The sequence below is a fragment of the Curcuma longa genome, chromosome 2 (genome assembly GCF_044706935.1).
Source record: "Curcuma longa cultivar G26 ecotype Majalengka, Jawa Barat chromosome 2, ITB_CL_G26_1.1, whole genome shotgun sequence".
NCBI lineage: Eukaryota > Viridiplantae > Streptophyta > Magnoliopsida > Zingiberales > Zingiberaceae > Curcuma > Curcuma longa.
Window position 1 is genome coordinate 269,732 of NC_133862.1, and position 15,455 is coordinate 285,186.

Consider the following 15,455-nt stretch of genomic DNA (forward strand, 5'->3'; position numbering starts at 1 on the left):
ATAAAACAATAACATCAATGTTAAGAATTTTTTTTATGAGTGAATTACTCAAAATCCCACTAACTTATCCTCTTGAATCTCCTTCAAGAGGGAAAGAAAAACCTTGTATATAAAGCAAATAAAGTGCACAAGAAAGCAAAAAAGAAATCAAAATAATGCAAGAGTTTCCTTATAGGTCAGCGAAGTCTTGCTCACACTTCTCATTCTAGCTAGTGAAAATGAGTGACCTTGCTCATAACCATGAAGAAGGGGAGGCTTCAGTTGGCTAATTGGGAGATGGATCTTGACAAGGTTGTCACCTAGCCTACCACCAACCATTACACCTCTTGAAGGTTCTAGGGGGAACTCATATCTTGCACTGGCTTGACCTTTTTGAATTGGTCTTAATCTCTCTCTTTCTGTGATCATATAGTCGAAGAACTTCCCGCTTCTAACTATAAACATGCACTTGTTGGAATTCAATTTTAGCTCATACTGTCTGACCATCTAGAAGGACTCCTCCAAGTCAGGGATGAGGTCAACAACTCAAGCTGATTTTATTAAGATGTCATTCACATAGAATTTAATATTCCTCCCAATCAAATGGCTAAAATTCTTATTCATGAGTCTTTAGAAAGTTGTCCCTACGTTCGTCAACTTGAAAATCATAATGACATAGCATAAGGTTCCATTTGAAATGATGAAACTAATCTTGTCTTGATTATTTTGGACAAAAGAAATCTAATGATATCCTTGATAGACATCCATGATACAAATGTACTCATGACTAGAGAGAAGAAAATGACATGGTTACCTTGCCGCTGTCTAACTTTCCAGAAAATTCTTCTCTAGAAACTCAAGAAGAAAGGGGGAGTGTGGATCAAGGCGAGAATGTTCAACAAAATCAACGACCAAGGAGGAATGTTGAGCGACCTCCTCGTTATAGAGATGAAAATTTCATCACTACTTTTTCATGCTTTCTTGCTAATCCAATTGATGACGAAGAACCCTCTTCATATGAAGAAGCCAAAAGAGTAAAGGAATGGAAAATTGCCATGAAGGAAGAAATGGATGCATTGCTGAAAAATGAAACATGGGACTTAGTTCCGAAGCCTCCCGGAGTGCAGCCAGTTTCATGTAAATGGGTCTTTCGTATTAAAAGGAAGGCTGACGGGAGCATAGATCGGTTCAAAGCAAGGCTGGTCGCTCGGGGATTCTCACAAAATATGGAGAAGATTACGAGGAAACCTTCAGTCCAGTAGCGAAAATGACTTCGGTACGCACCATTCTTGCTTTAGCAGCTAATTTCGGGTGGAAACTATGGCAACTAGATGTCAAAAATGCATTCTTATATGGAGAGCTTGATAGACATATATATATGGAGCAACCAATCGGATTTGAATCCGAAATTCATCCAGATTTTGCATGCAAATTGAAGAAGGCACTTTATGGATTAAAGCAAGCCCCGCAAGCCTGGTTCGAAAAAATTGCAGAATTTTTACAATTTTGTGGTTATATGGTATCCAACTCGGATTCAAGTCTGTTCATCAAGAAAAGCCAAGGATTTTTTGTGGTTGTTCTACTATATGTCGACGATATTATATTAACGGGCAGCAATCATTCAGAAGTTGTTCGACTTCAAGAAGAACTATCTTTGCGTTTTGACATGAAGAAGCTAGGCGAGGTGAGTAACTTTCTCGGAATACAAATTGAAAACTTGAATGATGGGATTTTTGTGTCTCAATTCAGCTACGCCAAGAAGCTCGTTGAGAAGTTCGGAATGATAAATGGGAAGAAGCGATCAACGCCACTTGATGTAGGTACAAAGCTTCGTCGTGACGAAGGAACACAACTATCGGATCCCCATATCTATCGTGTCCTTGTGGGAAGCCTGATTTACTTGACAATAACAAGACCGGATATTGCCTTCTCTGTTGGAGTTGTTAGCCGATATATGCAAGCACCGAGGAAGCCACACTTCGAAGAGGCAAAGAATATATTGAAGTACGTTAATTCTACTCTTGACATGGGTTATTTTACAAGAAGGATGCAAAATTCTCTTTGGAAGGATTTGTGGATGCTGATTTTGGTGGAGATTTAGATGACCGAAGATCAACATCCGGATTCATTTTTTTATGCGGGAAAACAAGTATTTCATGGTGCAGCAAAAAGCAAAGTTCGGTGTCACTGTCCACCACCGAAGCCGAGTATAAAGCTTCGGCTCATGCCGCTCAAGAATGTGTTTGGCTTCGTAGACTTTTTGAAGATCTCCAAGAACCCATTGATGGATCGGTTCCTATTCATGGAGATAACTTAAGTGCGATCAAGCTTACATCAAATCCCGTCTTCCACGCAAGGACGAAACATATTGAACTTGAGCATCACTTTATCCGTGAAAAAGTGCTTAGCGGGATTATCGACATGGTTGCTGTTCGAAGTGAAGATAACATTGCTGACATTTTTACAAAGCCCCTTTCAAAGGGTCCATTCGAAGACCTACGTTCTAAACTTGGACTAATTCGGAAGACATCACTTTAAGGGGGAGTGTTACAAATTAAAGTGATGTTGACCACGTCTTCTTTGTATTCGTGGTGATAAGATTTCCTTATTTCTTAAAGATTAAGTTAGTAGTATGAGTCATTCCTATTTACACGGTCAGTAGTACGAGTCATTCCTATTTACATGGTTTAGTGGGATTAGAATAATGTTATCTTTATCTCTTGTAGTGTATTTAAAGGGTCGATGGTGTAAGTGTTTAGAATGCAAGAAAAATAAAAATAGTGTTTTCAAGTCCCTCTCCTCTTCTAATATTCTTCTTCTTCACGGTTCGATCAGCGAGGTCTTCCTTCAAGTTGGCTTCGGTTTTTCTTTACAAATCTTTAGGAAAGATTTTATTGAGGTCATGAAAGTTCACACATCTTTCATTTGCCTAAAGACTTCGACACTAGCACCACGTTAGAGAGGCAAGTCGGGAATTAAACTTATCTAATGTGTTTCCAACAACTTCTAGACTTTGGCTCGGATCACTTTCTAATTCTTGTGACCAAAGTGCCTCTTCTTTTACTTCACTAGCCCGACCTTGGGTGAGATATTAAGGTAGGGAGATTTCGGCAAGATCCTGAGGTGACTAGGTGAACACATCCCTGTTCCTCACAAGACAAGTTATCAACTCCCTCTTCAAACCGATCCAAGTTGACAACAACTCAGGTGATTTTCTTTGGGCATCCTAGAGTGATGTGGACTAGCTATGACTCTTTATCTATAGTTACTACAAGAGTGGGCTCCTGCAAAAGGTGCACCTCCCCGCCTACACATCTCTTGAACCTTTTGAACTCACTTGCCTTGTGGGCCTTCTTTAGATCAATTTGGCCATCTCAACATAACATATCCTAGAAGCTCGCTAGTATCCAAAAACTTCACTGACCTCTAATTCTTCCATAAACTTGATCTTCTAGTGATAGTAGAGTGGGACCACTAACATAAAGGTACTCAGAGCTGGATATCCTAATATGACATTATATTGTAAGCTGAGTGTGTCCATGATAGTGAAGAGAGTCATTGTCCTTTTGCACGGTTCCTCCCTGAGTGATAATGAGAGACTAATTTGGCCCAAAGACTTAACAACTTGCCCTAAGAAGCTGAATAGAGAGGTGGTGGCTGACCACAACTCAACTTGTCCAATATGTATCGGGTCAAAAGCCCCTTTGAAAAGCATGTTAATGAAGTTACCTGAGTCAATGTGCATCCAAACTATGTCATAATTGGTGATGGTAGCTTGAATGGTTGTAAAGGGTGGTCGCCACTTCGAGGTCCCTAGGTCTGAACCCAATCACAAGTGCCTCATGGGATTTAGGTTCTCTATTGATTCCCAAGCTCTCCATCTGATTATGGGCTTTTCTAGATCGGTTAGAATCTTCATTCGTGGTCCCTTCTAAAATCATGTCAATTATACCTTGAGTTGGGTAGTTGTTAGCGTTTGGTCCTCTCCAAGCTGCCCTCCTTTCTTCCCACAAAGGTGAGTTATGTGTGTATTGGCTCCTCTTCCAGGTATCGGCCCCTGAGGGCTTTAGGCAACATGAGGTTTGTCCCCTTTCCTACAAGCCCCTCTCTAACACCAAGTGCAATCTGAATTAGTGATTTCCATTGATAACTCACTCAATCTCTAAATCCAACTTCCGACAATCCCGAGTAGCATCACCATATTCTTAGTAGAAAAAGCAAATATCTTGGAGAATCTTTCTAAAACGGAGGAAATATGTTAGAATATTTCTCAAACGATTGCTAATATTTCGGAGATCAACTACTATAAAAAGGTAACTCATGCCCATGGGTATAGGTACGCATATATCTACCCTAATTTTTCTAAGTTATTAATCTCCTTCCTCACGTCGAACCCTAACTTGAGCGTCAGAATGGTTTGTCGGGATCCACTTCCGATGCCATTCTGACCCTCTTTTGGAGTACTTTGTAGGTTTCTTCTTCTCCTTCTGCAACCGCACCTCAAGAGCGTGCATGTCGGCGATCCTTGAACCAGTATTGGAATCATCCACGATGTATTAGTCGGAACAGAGGAAGAAAGAAGATGAAGCATAGAAAGAAGATATTGTCTGTGCCGAATATGATTTTGAATCTTATACTATGCCAAGATAGAAACGGTCGAAGCATATTATTCCAATAAATTATCAAAACTTGATACCATGTTATAAGTACATACAATGTCTCCTTCCTTTACTTCATCTCTTCCTCGTTTAACCTCCAAGCTGTCACCGATACATGCATCTAAGCATTGACATGATACTAAAATAATATTTTCTTAGTCAAAGACTGAAACTACGTCATGATTCAAGATTTTGAATCTTAAACCTAAGTGATATGTTTTGACCGTTTCGTCCAGCACAGTATAAGATTTCAAATCATATTTTAACCAAGTTTGCACGAACAAAAAAATAATTTATAGATGAATTTTTTAATCTATCCTTCCATTATTTTATCATACATAAAAGATGTACAATTTATACTTTATCTCTTCTATCCCTCCAAATTAAATAAATAGGACATTAGAGACATTATGATGTAAGCTACTACTCTTTTTTTTTAACTCTTTTTACAGTTAACAACCACCATAGCATTCATACTACAACACTAAATCGACCGTTGTAAATTGATAATTTTCTATTTATAGACAGCTGCCCCAACACTTGACCTAATTAATTAACCTACTGCAACAGCAGAATCTCATTGAAAGACTCTCAACAGATTCCAGGAGCTGACGTTCTGGCCTTGCTCTTGCGAAGTATCCAACGGCTGCTCAACTTCGAGTGCGCCGGCTTGGCTCAAAATGACTGACGGCGGTTGCGGCTGCGGCTGCGCGTTTGATACCTCTGCCTTGTCGGAACTGCACCAGTCCAGGGCCACTGGTGGCGCCGGCATCTCCAAGAGTTCAGACATGTCTTTCATTGTATTGCTCAGTGCTTCACTGGTGCTCTTGGTTCCTGCTGCTGGAAGAAGAGATGCTAATTAAGATGAAAATTAACATTGAAACATCGATCAAATGCACAATACACTCAAATTGATTTGTAATGAAAATACTATATTTTCTATCGTAAATGTGCACATCCATTTAATATTTTCATCTTCATAACTTTCATTAAATTGGATCCTTTACGATATGCCCTAAAATATTTTCATTTTTTATTTGTTAAAGTATATTTGTCATTAAATTTTATCTTCTATTATATATATCTTTATCTCTATTTAAATAAATTTTATCCAGTTATCTTTATTTTCTTATTAATTTCATAATACAATATTCAACTCTATATAATATGTATATATAGTAAATTTAACCGTTATTTTATAGAACTTTTTCTATGAAGATAAAATATATATATATATATATATATATATATATATATATATATATATATATATATATATATATATATATATATATATATATTAATAAAATTAAGAGATCATAAGGATTATATTTATTGAAGAAACCTTTTAAGATAAATTTAAGATGATATAGATATATACTTTGACGATCAATAAATATGAGATAAAAAATAATAATTAACAATGATAAAAATAAAATAAAATTTATTTAAATATAAAAAAATATAATAGAGTATTAAGTTTAATGATATAAAAGAATTTATATAATCCATCTTATGTATATATATCATTCTAATCCTATAAAAAGTCTATATTCACATTAGATGCCCCATACAACCGATCCCATAGTCATATGTAGAAAGATAAATCATGTATGCAGTAGGCTTATAGGAGGGAGAGCTTAATTTCAGGACGGTGAGACCCTTGAGAATCAACCCTTATTAAATCCTTAAAATCGACCTCCTAATCCAACTACGCTAAACTCTAGAGCTCTCTCTCTTTGTATCATCACGCTAAGATTGACAAAGAAGTAGAGAAGGACTTATCCATGTTAAACTTTTAAGAAGTCTCTAAGATATAGATACCGACATTGATAATAATAGAATAAAATAAAATTTATTTAAATATATACAAGACTGTAATAAAGTAGTGAATTCGTCTATTTTAGTTAGTGAAATAAAAATTTAATTATTTTTGTATATAGATATATATATACAAAATATGATATGGTGAAGGACTTACTCATGTTTGAACTTTCAAGAAATCTTTTGATATGGATATCGATGTTATAATAGTAAAATAAAATAAAATTTATTTAAATATAAATATAAAAAATATAATGAAAAACTTACCCACGTTGAACTCTAAAGAAGTCTCTCTCGTACGGATGCCGGCGTCGGCACTGCCGCAGTTAAAATCGCTGACGCAGAAGAGCTCTCCCCATCTCACAGACTGCTCGTCGGCGGTCGGCAGGGGTAACAACGCCCCCATCTTGATATCCTCCAGGCCCTGCAGTTGCGTTTCCTGCAGAAGCGCTTCCATCAGCCTGCAATTTCCGGACCCGCCGCCGCCTCCGACGGCGGGATCGGTGTACAATTGGTTCGAAGGGAGCTCCATTTTGAGCGCGTGCGGAGGCGACACCATCGGCGGCGGATTGACATCGTAACTGCGCGACCACATCTGGGGGTCCGGGAGTAGAGACGACGCAGGGATGGTCGGCGGCGAGAAAAACGGGAGCGGGAGCTCGAAGGTGAAGTGGCAGGGGGCCGAATTAGGCGGCTGAGGGCAGAAGCTGACGAGGTCCAGCAACGGCGGGAGCTGAGAGTGGTGGTTCGTGGCGGACAGCTGCGGGGGCCTTCTCTGCGCCGCCAGCTGATCCTGACGCAGGAAGCGGCGGTCAAACCGGAAGGCGTCTTGCAGCTCCGGCGGGTAGACGGGAAGGCCTGCGCGCTGGCGGCGCTTAAGCCGCGTGTTCCAGTAGTTCTTAATCTCGTTATCAGTCCGTCCGGGCAACTGCGCATCGCCGGAAAAGATCAAATTGTGCGATAACAGAGCGCATGATCAGATGAAAGTAAATCGACGTACGTACCTGGGCGGCCATGCGCGCCCACTTGTTGCCGAGCTGGGAATGGAGGCGGAGGATGAGGAACTCCTCCTCGGGGGTGAAGGAGCCCTTCTTGAGGTCGGGCCGGAGATGGTTTGCCCACCGGAGGCGGCAGCTCTTGCCGCACCTCGCCAGGCCGCTCAGCCGCTGCACCGCGTTCCAGTTCCCCTCCCCGTGCCGCCGCACATGCTCCAGCAGGATCTCGTCCTCCGTCGCCGTCCACGGCCCCTTCCTCAGCCCCCCCGCCGCCCCTCCTTTCCCTCCCGCCTTCTTCCCAACTCCGGCTCCCGCTTCCGCCGCCGCCGTCGCCTTCGCCATTACAAAACCACCGCAGGAAGGAGCAGAGCGGCTTGATATTGATATTCTCACCCACGGATTAAGTAAAAAGAGGGAGTGATTAGTTATATAATGGCGTGATTAAGGAGGAGATAATTAAGTGATTAGATTATGGCAGTTAATGAGGTGGGGGATGGATTAATTGGGGAAGGGGGAGAATGAGGCGGGGCGCGGAGATCGGACGGCGTTGCGGTAGGGAGGACTGACACGTGTCGCGCCTCCTCTGTCAGCACTGCTTACCTTGCTTGGCATTTCTAACCCTGCTACTCTTCTTTTCTCTCTCCTACTCATCGTCCACCCTATTTTAGATAACAATTTCAATGTTTCCATCGCTGTCAATTTGAATTAGACTCGTCGACTTATTCGTCCTATTAAATAATTTAAATAGATTAAATTAAAATTTTATTAATTTATTTTAAAATAAATTAAAATATATTGATCTGTCTAAATCCCTGATCCACGTGGATTGATCCATAATAAATTTAATTTGAGCCTTTTTGTTGAAAAAGTTATTTATTTATTTTAAATTTTAAAATTAAAATAAACTCCTAATGAAGTCATGGATTCGACCGTGCTAAATTATAATGCCGTTATAATTTGGACTTTTACCCAAAATTTTTACTTTCCCCATAATCGAACTCAAATTTAAAATTGAATTTGGTAGTCAAGTGAGAACAAAAAATGTATTTATTTATTTTAAAATTTAAAATTAAAGTAGAAAACTCAATAAATTAGTGGACTTAATCTGTCTAAATTTTAATTCTTTATTAATTTAAAGATAATTGTAATCTAAATTTAAAATTTTTAAAATTTTTTATTTTTTGACAGATCTGTAGGTTGGTCCGTCTAATCTGTAATCTGTCTTGGATTGGATTAGATTGTAGATTTTCCAATCCACTAAGTTAGTGGATTAGCTCGTTCTGCTATCATATGATAGATTTTTAGTGGATTGATTCATCCCGTTATGAGTTGGCCCGTTTAACTGTTCTAATTCCTTTGAAAAGATTTTTTAAATCAAACTAGTATTGTATACATAATTTAATATTTATTTAAAATATTTTATTATGCTTCTTATTTTAAAGTAGCTTTAATTTAAAGTTGCACTGCCACATGGGTAATTTTACGATTTTCATAAAAGAATATCATTTCTCATTCTAAGTAATACATGTCAAACCCATTGCAAAATTTATATGCATTCTATTTAAAGTGAAAAAATAGACATTGGATTCTAAAGGGTCGTATACATTTCCATATATAGAGCACTTCGAGATTAGCTTGATTTTCTTTTAACCAAAGACTTAAAGTTTATTTTAATATTTTTTCTCTTTAAGCTAAGCTCAACAATATATATAATCAATTTAAGTCTAAAAAAACATACTAGCATTTCCTAGCCGAGAGGCTAGGAGAGATAACTTGATGTTAGCTAAGAGGCTAGAAGAGGAAATTTGATCTCATTCGAGCGGCCGAAAGAGAAAACTTGATTCTAGCCAAGAGGCCAGGAGAGATAACTTGATTTCAATTCAGATGTAGAGAGGTCGAGAGCTGTCTAAGCCACAAAATTCCAAGAGGAAGCTGAGCTGCCTAAAGTAAGAGGCCAAGCTGAGAAGGGCAAGCAACTTGAGAAGGCTGGACTACCAGGGCAGGTCAAACTAGGAGCTACTAGGCAGGAAGGCCATGTAATGAAAGTTGAGCAACCTGAAAGGTCGAACTAGGAGATGTTGGGTAGGGAGTTGCAGTGAAGACTGAACAATTTGAGAAAGTCAGATTAGGACTTTCGAGCAGGTCAAGAAAGGAGCAACTTGAGAAGGCTGACTAGGATTTTGGCACGCTTCCCCTTCCTTATGCTGCTAGGCTCCAGATTCCTGAACACCTTTCACTTAGTTTCCACAAACAACGTCAAAATGATGACATGACTTTCTCTTCACCTGTGTGGGGTTTGATAGTTAGAGCCTTTGCGTCCTGTCACTAGAGTTTCCTCTAGGTTTGCACGCCAACACGTACATTAGCAAATGTCGTCGTGGTCGGCGTGACCCCTTTGATGGTCAAGTTAGCGTTGAGCTAAGGAGAAAATGAACAGGAACGATATAGAGGAAGAGACCAAGAGAGCTAGTGTGCCTCCCAGAGCTTACCTTCACCTACATTAACCTACCCTTTTATACTGGCAAGCGCTATTATCCACGTGGGCCGCCATGTCAACTTGGGACCAGCTTAGTCGATGGAGTTGTGTCAGGTGTTGGAGGTGACAACGTCAAGTCCATACGCCTGCCATCGCTTGGACGCCCACCACGAGTCCCATCTACTACGTGTCTTGTCAGAGGTACTAGCTACTAGCAACTGCTTGTGTTAGATTGACAAGGATATTCTTGATCTGGGATGTTCTCAGAACACGTGAACCGCTACGGGAATGTTCCTAAAGAGTGTATTTAGCTAAGGAGATGTTCCTGGGTAGGGATGTTGCCAATACAATCTACCGCGGGGAGTACCTTCTCGAGTCAGTCTTCCTTGGGTATATTAATTTGTTTAATGTATCTTAAAGTCCTCTACATAAATATATTGATCATCCTAACATTATACATAATGTCTAACCTAATAATGCCAAGTATCATAGACTCCCTACAAGCCCTTTGTAAGAGGTAGGATCATCATGCATCATTTGTAACACTTATTCATAACTAGTTTCTACCACTCATGGATTGGTGTGCAAATCAATCGGATTGCATGAATTTTCTTGAGTTATTCAAGAAGATCCTTAGCATTAGCTTACTTTGGAAAACAAAGATTCTTGCTAACTACCCTTAGTGAAAATAAGTTTTTCATCATAAAGACACACAATATGCATCTCACCATTTGAACTAAAATTAACATATAGAGTATAAGGACATTAGATAAAACCATGTCTTAGAAAAAATAAATTATTATATGATAGTGCAATCGACCCTTAGTCAAGATTGAGCATGATCTAGGATTTTGATTATTGAATAATATGGTTGAAGGATATGTTGTGCTTAAACAATATATGTGTTTCAGTGAAATATTTTATAGCTTGGTAGAATTCAAGACTCTCAATCCTGTGGTCATAGGTTTGAGTCTCATAGTTTACAAATTAAATATATTAGAAATATTTTGTCAAGTAGATTTAGGTTAATTAGATATTTTATATTGGATGAAGTCTAAGTAGATTAAGGTTAATTGAACACTGAGTTGATAGAAAGTTCAAGTGGATTAATTAGACTAGACACTTGGGACTAGAGAATTACAACCAATGTTGACAATGAAAGTTCTAGTAGGTTATGAAGGACTGGATGTTAGGCATGTAATGGTTGACCAAACACATAATTGATGGAAAGTCCAAGTAGGTTAAGTAGACTAGATACTTTACACTAGAGAAGTCCAATCGATATTGGCAATGGAAATCCTAACAAGTCATGAAGGACTGCATATTAGACACGTGAAAAACGTCCTGATAGATCAAAAAAGATTAGATGTTAGATAAGTGATGAAAGTTCAAGTAGGCTAAAAAGGATTGAATGATTGCATGTGTTGAATTTTAAAAGAGTGAACTCTAGGCGAGTGAAAGTTTTGAGGAATCAAGATTGATATAAGATTGGGCAAGTAGAAGTTCTAATGAGTCAAGAGTGAATAACATTTCTGTTGACCTAATTAGTAGACGACCCATTCATGATCTAAGGGATTCAATCATGAGTTTATTTGAAGCAGTCAACTAATGACACAGTCAACGGAAGAATCAATCTAGATATATGCAAAGTGGATGATGTGTCATGTTTGAGTCGATTGATAAAATATAATAGTCGATTAATAAATTATAATAGTTGACTGATGACATAGTCAATGGAAAAAATCGATTTAGATCTAAGCGAGGTGGATGATATGTCGAATTGGAATTGACTAATAAAAAAATGACAATTGATTAATAAAGAAAATTCAAGAAAATAACAAGCGATTATAAAAGGAGGAATTTAGAGAGTGTTGTTACATTCTAAGGTCATAGTGAGCAATCTACAACAATAAACAACAAGTAAAGTTATTTATAATGTAATATTTATTTTCTATATTATTTTATTATTTATTTGTATTTTTGTATTCTTTGTATTTGTTATGAATCATAAGAGGTGTCTTTGCCTTCAGAAGTATCGGAAGAAAAGAAAAGATAACAATGATTTTGGAAGTGATTCAACAACATATCATAAGCTATGGAGTAGGAACTGACGCCCTCGGGGTATGGTTGAGTTGGTTATTATGGGGCAGACTTACTGCAATGGGTAAGGGTCGAATTTCAACGAAACCAAGGCAATAACCTCCCCGTAGTGGTCAACTGCAGCTTCCCGATTTACCTCCTCACAGATGGTCGTGGGGTCGATCGTGTAGGGCCGCTGAAGTGACGAATTCCACCTTTTATTGCAGGAGTAGGAACTAACAATTCTAAACCACATAAAGGCTCATTTATTTGTGTGCTTGTTTTTATATTTGTTATTCTATTTGTCTCTGCTGCATACAAATCATAGAGACAAATACAAACAAAAGCATAAAAATCGATGAGCATCTATTCACCCCTAGTCGCATCCCATGATCCAACACTATAAGTATGTCATGATCCAACTCATCTAGAGGAGGCAAACTATGTAGGTGAATACATAGAGTGAACTAAGGGTTTAATGTATCTAAGTGATGATATGGGAGACGACCTTGTGGGTGAAGACAAACTACAAGATCTCTGATATTTATCAATTCATTAATAAGCTCCTATTCTAGACTACTCTATTAGTACAGATGAAAGTCACATATCTCTACAATAATATGATATTGTACGTCCACTTTGGGCTTAAGTTCTCATGATTTTATTTTTGAGCTCAACCCAAAAAGCATCATTCCAATAGAGATATTTTTTATCGTATAAGTTTATAATTTTTTTAATGTATTTTCAATGTAGGACTTTGATTCTATCCCAGCATACTCTTGCTAATGCTTAATAAGGTCACACAAATCAATTAGCAGAAGAAACCAAAACATAAATGCAAGCACATGACCAAATGCTAACAATGGTGTTTACGTGGTTTGGAATTCTCGCCCCTACTTTATAGCCTATGACTCATCAGTGACTCACACTCGGAAAGCTACTATCTTTCTCCTTCATGGTAAACTACTAGAGGTAGAGAAACCTCATATAACATTCAAGATTACAATGAATTACAAGAGGAAGGCTAAGAGAGAAAGGGAGAAGATCTAATAGAATTTGATCGTCTCTATTTTCGCCAACCTTCACACCTCCACTTTGCTCCCTTTTATCGTCTTCATTCTTCACTTATTGTTCTATTGATCTTTTGCCTATTAGTTGATTGGAATCACCCATCAATCAACTACTCCCTCTAATCACTTTAACTGAAGTCTACCAATGACTACCTAAGTCGACTAGATTCTACCATTAGTTATCTATATCACTATAACCGTTAAGTCATTCAACCATTGTAGTGTAACTTTATCCAATTAATAGTCCTTCTGACTTTCCTAATGTAACATCAATCGATTGGCCTACTTCTTTCGGCGGAGCATACTCATTGCGTGGTGGGTTGTAGTGGAGCTCAACGGACTTCAATGGCAGTGACAAAAAGCCTCACGAAGAGCTTCTTCACTTGGACGTCGGAGAGATCGAAGAGGACTTCATAGGAGATGATATTGAGAAGAAGATAGAGTATTAAGAGGAAAGTAGACGACATAGAAAATTATCAAAGATTAACTTGTTGATTCCACACATAATAGCTAGAAAATTTTTGAAATTAAACACTGAGTGTGTGAAATAGCTATAATAAAATAAAAGTAATACAAATATCATAGAAATAAGGAAATCAAATTTCAAATTTTCTAAACTAATTTATTGACAAAACAAAATTCAATTAAAAATGAGTTTTAAAAAACAATTTTAAAGATATGAATAAAAGAATTTGACCAAAATCTACCAATTTAGATATTATATGAGTGTGTGTGACTTCAAAAATATTAAAATTCTTAAAATTATACCCCAAAACAAATACCAAATAATCAAAATTAATAAAAAATGATGAATTTAAAAATTGTATGGCCAATCATAAGTCCCTCATAGGCCAAATCCAGCCTTATCCCCAACCCAATCCAAACTTTCTTCCCTCTACCTCTCATTCCTCTCCTTCTCCTTCTTCTTCCCTTCCTCACCATTAAAGCATCACACTACTACTTCTTCTTCTTCTTCTTCAACTGCAATTCCATGGCTTGCTCCAACTTCACTCCGCTCTGGGGGTCCTCCAAGCTCTCGTCCCCCTCCCGTCTCGGCCTGCAGCCAACCCGGTCGCCACGCACGTCGTCGTCCACCGTCGTCTGCAGCCTGCGTGACCTCCGCGACCGCATCGACTCGGTCAAGAACACGCAGAAGATCACCGAGGCGATGAAGCTGGTGGCCGCGGCGAAGGTGCGGCGAGCGCAGGAGGCGGTGGTGAGCGGGCGCCCCTTCTCGGAGACGCTGGTGGAGGTGCTCTACAGCATCAACGAGCAGCTGCAGACGGAGGACGTGGACGTGCCGCTGACCCGCGTGCGCCCCGTGCGCAAGATCGCGCTGGTGGTGGTCACCGGCGACCGTGGCCTCTGCGGGGCCTACAACAACAGCATCATCAAGAAGGCGGAGCAGCGCATGGCGGAGCTCTCCGTGCTGGGGATCGAATACACGCTCATCAGCGTGGGGAAGAAGGGCAACACCTATTTCCAGCGACGGCCCTCCATCCCGGTCGATCGCTTCCTGGACGCCGGCAACCAGCCCACCGCTAAGGAGGCGCAGGCCATCGCCGACGACGTCTTCTCCCTGTTCGTCAGCGAGGAGGTGGACAAGGTGGAGCTGCTCTACACCAAGTTCGTGTCGCTGGTGAAGTCCGATCCGGTGATCCACACGCTGCTGCCGCTGTCGCCCAAGGGCGAGATCTGCGACGTGAACGGCGTGTGCGTGGACGCGGCCGAGGACGAGCTGTTCCGGCTCACCACCAAGGAGGGGAAGCTGACGGTGGAGCGCGACGTGGTGCGCACGCCGACGCCGTCCTTCTCCCCCATCCTGCAGTTCGAGCAGGACCCGGTGCAGATCCTCGACGCGCTGCTGCCGCTCTACCTCAACAGTCAGATCCTGCGCGCGCTGCAGGAGTCGCTGGCCAGCGAGCTCGCCGCCCGGATGACCGCCATGAGCAACGCCACCGACAACGCCACCGAGCTCAAGAAGACGCTCTCCATCCTCTACAACCGGCAGCGGCAGGCCAAGATCACCGGCGAGATCTTGGAGATCGTCGCAGGGGCAGATGCTCTGGTGTAGTAGTACATCATCGAGGTCAACTCTGTTCTCTCTTTCCATTACTTGATTGTACAACATAAAGTCAACCTCTGTTTTTGACCTTATTTATATATGGGATTATTTTTTACTACACAACTCCCTATTTTCCTCGTAAAATAATTCGCCACCTCAATGACCCCCTAAAGCTGATCCCATGGATATAAAGGAAGGTAAATTTTGATACATAGGCAGGAGGCTGATTGTTACACCAGAAATGTTATGCGTCTATAATCTGCACTACACCCTGAAGACTATTGTTATGTTTCTTTGAATCCACCACCT

General features: G+C 39.9%; 2 protein-coding genes across 2 annotated transcripts; one reads left to right on the plus strand and one right to left on the minus strand.

Moving 5' to 3' along the window:
• Positions 1 to 5,214: 5,214 nt before the first annotated feature.
• Positions 5,215 to 7,798, minus strand: LOC141818447 (transcription factor MYB97-like). Its single transcript, XM_074705944.1, has 3 exons — positions 7,466 to 7,798; positions 6,729 to 7,389; positions 5,215 to 5,492 (listed from the first exon to the last, which is right to left on the minus strand). The coding sequence occupies exons 1-3, from the start codon at positions 7,796 to 7,798 to the stop codon at positions 5,215 to 5,217; spliced, it is 1,272 nt and encodes a 423-aa protein (XP_074562045.1).
• A 6,144-nt stretch (positions 7,799 to 13,942) lies between these two features.
• LOC141822510 (ATP synthase gamma chain 1, chloroplastic-like) lies at positions 13,943 to 15,269 on the plus strand. Its single transcript, XM_074709956.1, has one exon. The coding sequence runs from the start codon at positions 14,073 to 14,075 to the stop codon at positions 15,153 to 15,155; it is 1,083 nt and encodes a 360-aa protein (XP_074566057.1). The 5' UTR covers positions 13,943 to 14,072; the 3' UTR covers positions 15,156 to 15,269.
• Positions 15,270 to 15,455: the final 186 nt, after the last annotated feature.